The sequence below is a fragment of the Nesoenas mayeri genome (genome assembly GCF_963082525.1).
Source record: "Nesoenas mayeri genome assembly, chromosome: W".
NCBI classification, from domain to species: Eukaryota; Metazoa; Chordata; class Aves; order Columbiformes; family Columbidae; genus Nesoenas; species Nesoenas mayeri.
Genome location: NC_137553.1, coordinates 544,978 through 549,892, shown reverse-complemented (window position 1 = coordinate 549,892; position 4,915 = coordinate 544,978). Strand labels below are relative to the sequence as shown.

Genomic DNA, 4,915 nt, shown 5'->3' with positions numbered 1-4,915 from the left:
TCGTGGTCGCCAAAATTGACGCGCGGAAACAACTTTACAACCTATCAAGTCATAAAACTTTACAACACACAAAGTTATAAAGCAGGTATGTTTATTTTGATGTTGGGTGCAAGGGGGATTGTTCTGCCATTCATGCGCAACTTCTAACAATAAGAGGTGTGCTTAAATACAGTAAGGTGTTATATATTCATAATGACCCCAGGAATGCCTATACATATTCATAACCTTTTCCCGCTTCTTATTAAAATGAGTCTCAGATAACCATTTCCACAGTCTCCTCCTTGACCCTCCCCTGTTGCGCCTGCGCAGTGCCATCTGGTGGTCTTGAGGAGGGATCTTTGGGGGTCTTTGGATGAAGGCTCCTTCAGCTTTGTCACAGTGAACTTTTTACCTTTGGCTCATTATGTTGAATTGACTGGAACCCAAGCTGCCAAGTCGACTGAAACCAGACTGGCGCCCCCTTTTGCTGTAAATCTTCGTTATCTTGTCTCCTCAAGTTTACAGCTAGGTGCAGTAAAGCTTCTTATCTTGGCATTTGATGGGGTTCTGTTCTTCTTAACATAAGTTTACATAAAGCTCTAAACTAAGCACTTACTGTGTGGCTAAGCCTTAAAGTGTTAGTTCATTAGTAGGCACCCATTATATGTTTAGTTAACCCTTAAAATGTTAGTTCCCTCTATCAGTATAAATGATTTAAGTACTGTGAAGAAGGTGTGCTAGCTTTGTGGTTTTATCACCTAGCACCTGTCATTGTACAATTTCGTAATAAAACAATATCTCGACTCTGTGTATATATTCAGCTGCTTGAACACTGAGTAAAGAACCCTGCTTTTAGGACAACATAAGTACTTCAAAATTTATTTAGAAACCTAAAATATTAAAAGGCAGTTGTTAGTTCATGGCCATCTGTAACAAAACAAAACAAAACAAAAACCCACAAAACAAACTCTACAAACATTATTAGTTACAGTGTTTTCTAAGAAGAGGAAATTAAAACACAGTCTATGTGATTCACCTGAAGAATACAGATCACTGAACTTCTGCTTTACAAAGTGTAGAATGCTATATTTTTAATGAAATTAATGCTAGATTTTTACTTACTTGAAAAAGTACATTTATGATACTACTCTAAACTGAAGGATTGGTGTTGATAGCTATATTTTATAAAGAGACATCCATAAATATGGCAAGTGAGGCTCATTCCTGACAGTGATCTGAGGAACAATCTATAGTTAAGAAGGACAGTAAGTATATGGAGGAAGAAATTAAAGCCTGAAGATAAAATGAGGAAATGATAGTATGCTTACACAGTAATGTGAATCAGATTGACTATCTGCATCTGGAATAAGAAACTACCTTACCCAGTAAAAAGAGCCACCACAAATCATTTCTCATTTAAAACAAAACAAAGTAGATATAGACAAGCTCATTTCAGGCTTCCATGTCTATGAAATTTAAACATATGAAACATAAGTTGTTTAAAATATTGCTAAGAATAGCACAAAGAAGAAACAGTGTTTCACTTAAACAGAAAAAATGCTGAAATTATTAGATCTTGCTATATTCAAAGTATTTATATACACATCTAACAGTCCAGAAGTTACTTGTTGTGGACTTACTTTAAGTATCTTCATTATGCATGGTCCTTCACTATGAAACAGCCAAAAATGCATTCAGAACCCTAAAACTACCTTCAGGATTAACATTTTAAAGCATTTTATGGCAGACAGGTGCATCCAAAGATGGTTTTCTTTTAAGAATATGCAATCTGTATTAGTTACTGTAAAGATTTCTTTGCATTACTGTTCATACACAACTTACCAACTTATGGATATTTTATTTAAAAGTTTTCATGATTTTACAAATCCCCCCCCCCCAAAAAAAAAAAAAAAAGCCCTTCAGTTTTTCATTCTTGAAATATGGTACTCCAACATAATAAGGAGTTAACTACATTCTCACTGAACCCCCACCTGTCTGCCCTATAATGGAACTACTTGGTTTTAGAGATTACATGCAGCCCAAGATCTGCATGTATTTAACAATAACTTTTAACTGTCTACAGTGCCTCCTTCTGAAGATCTTAAAATAGTTCATAAAAAGTTAAGTCTCACTACACCCCTGTAAGGTAAATATGGCATTATCACCAATTTACAGAACCAAGACTTTTGAGAATGCAGCACAATCACATGCAAGCATTTACTAATCTACCAGGGCAGCTTCTTAACATCCAGCCCTGAACAAAGGAACATTAGTTTGTATTAGTATTCCCATGGGGCTAGGGATTGGGGGAGATTAAAGCAAAGTGCTAGGTAGATTGCTGCTCTGCCACCTCAGACAGGTTGTTTTGGAATGTTTATATAGATGGCTGGATTGGCTGAACCGTTTGCCACATTTTAAACAAGCATAAGGCTTTTCTCCTGTATGCACACGAATGTGCTTCTTACAGTCTGTTAAGGTCAAAAAAGTCTTGCAGCAGATCTTACAGGCATATTTACGAGCACCTTCAACAACCAAGACATTATGTTCAGATAAGGCCTTCTTACATTTTGAAAGAACATCTGCAGATGCCCTTGTCAACTGTGGTGGACCAGGTTGTGAAGGATGTCCATTTTCAAAAGAAGTGGTCCCATTGTTTAACAACTGGGAACTGGAAGTGTTATCTTGTAGCTGGGAGCTCCTCACAGAGGTCACAACAGGCATTTTGGGGGCTATGCGACGATACCCAGGAAAGCTACTAGCTCCACCTCTTACAGATCCCATTGCTGTCCTTGATGAAGAGTGCAGGCCCAAGCCTGACCTTGGAAAATCCATACCAAATTGTTCTGCAGCCCTGTACCCAGAAGTCTGTACACATGGAAGAGCCACTGGATCCTGCATTGGTCTAACAAAATGAGAGTCTGCAGACTCACTGAATGAATTCTCTACATGACAAACTGTAACAGAGGAATGACTACTAGCAGGCTCAGACTCTGGACTCAATAGGTAAGAGGCATCGCTGTCCATTCTGCAGTCCCTTGTTGCATTCAGAATGTTATCATTGCTATTTTGACTTGCACCAAAGTTACCACCTCTACTTTTATTAAAAAAATTTGATATACTGAAAGTGGACTTGTGTTCCAGGTTATTTGACACTTCCACAATATGGATGTCTCCCATTCTATCAGTACTGGACTGTGGGTCAGAAAAGCTACGATCACTACTTTCAGGACTCAGTTCTATTTTCTCTGTGCTCACTGCTCCTCCTTCCGCTTCAACATACTCACTACCTTCTGCTTGAGAAGTGACATCGCTCACTTCATCTTGAGGCTCTGGAGAACTCAAAGGCTCAGATTTAACCACCACCCCCGTGTGGTTTTTTTCATTTAGACTGACCTCTGGATTTTTGCATGAGAAGTTGTTTTTTTCAGAAGTAGCTTCCTGATCAAAACTGGTTTCCACTTGTATTTCCTGAGATGAGATGGATATCTGTGAAATGTTTCCTCCACTGTTGACTGACTGGCTAGACACTTGAACATCTTTTTGAGCACCAAAAGACTGATCAAACGTAATAGTATTATTCACTTGTTTATCAGTAATAGCATAATCCTTAGAACTGTCTGCATTTTTCAGTGAATCTGGTGAAAAAAAATCTTCTTTTGAATGAACTACTGACTGCCCACTCTCTGGAGTAATATCTGAAATGGACTCATCTACAGTAGGTTTGATTCGCTGTCTGGCTCGATCATCAGAAGACTGTTTACGCTTGTGGAGACGCTGGATAGGAAAGGTAGTACGTTGTTCTATGTTACTTCTCATTGATGAGCTCATGGTATTTCGTTGTTCCTCTGTGCTCTGAGTGGAATTTAATGCAGAGCTCACAATGCTCAGCCCAAACTGCTGAAGCATGAAAGTTCTTTGGATACGTGCATTTTGCTCCTGAAATCTGTCACTAGGTGGAGACATTGGTAATGTCCTGGTAGTAAGGTAGTGTTTACACACTTTAACAACAGAGTTCAAATGTAAGTGAGAAGCAGCCAGCAAAACATCCATTACATTGCTCTCACCAAGCATTAGTGTAGAAGTGTACATCATATCAATCAGGGCAGCAAAAGCTTCTGCTGTCACCACTTCACTGTCCAGCTGAATCATGTTCATAGTTTGATCACCCTCTGCTACAGTAAAGAGAGCTCGGAAGTGTGTGCTACAAGCTGCCAGAACAGAGCGATGGGCTTTGAAATGTCTGTTTCCCACCACAATGACACAGTCACAAAGTTGGCCATGAAGCCTCTGGTAGTTTAGCTGCTGAAAGAGTTGCTTGAAGTGTCCTGGAAAATCCATGATTCTATAAAATAAAGCAGAAGAAGCTCTAATGCAAAAAACGGATGAAGTTTGACTTAGATCACAGTAAGAACAGTTATTAAAAAGAAAAAAAAAAAAAAGTTGGCTAAGAGACAGATGAGCAAAAACTTACCTTAATTTCCCACTACCATACTGATATTATACTTATGCTGGCAACCCTGTGAAGGAGCACAAAAACAAAAGAACCCCCAAACCAGAATCTGTTATTGAGTTAATATAGTATAATAGCTAACACCACAATGAACATGTCACAAGATGCTCTACTGTTGTTAGTAACCGAACCAGTTTTACAAAATGTTCCTGAAAGGATGAATCAGTTTTGTAAACTGTCCCTGAGAGGATGTTCAAGCATATCATGTTCGAGTATACTCTTATCTTAACAACCTAGCTTTTATCTTAGCCTAAATACACATAGAGTGAGGACACTGCACATGATCAAAATAGTTCCAAGATGTTGCAATCGATGTTGTAATCAATACTGAGTAACCGTTACGTATCTTAATGAATATATGAATATGTATGTGAATGGACTGTATAAATACTGTGTAACTTAAACTGACCTGCGAAGCCAGCTTTG

The 4,915-nt window shown here is 38.4% G+C and overlaps 1 protein-coding gene across 1 annotated transcript; it reads right to left on the bottom strand.

Moving 5' to 3' along the window:
- Positions 1–1,584: 1,584 nt before the first annotated feature.
- Positions 1,585–4,567, bottom strand: LOC308051456 (zinc finger and BTB domain-containing protein 5-like). The gene has a single exon (XM_080361893.1). It carries the CDS (start codon positions 4,315–4,317, stop codon positions 2,293–2,295), a length of 2,025 nt encoding a protein of 674 aa, XP_080218019.1. The 5' UTR covers positions 4,318–4,567; the 3' UTR covers positions 1,585–2,292.
- Positions 4,568–4,915: the final 348 nt, after the last annotated feature.

Excerpts from the sequence above, each read along its gene's own strand:
- LOC308051456 (XM_080361893.1), bottom strand. The coding sequence starts at position 4,317 with ATGGATTTTCCAGGACACTTCAAGCAACTCTTTCAGCAGCTAAACTAC.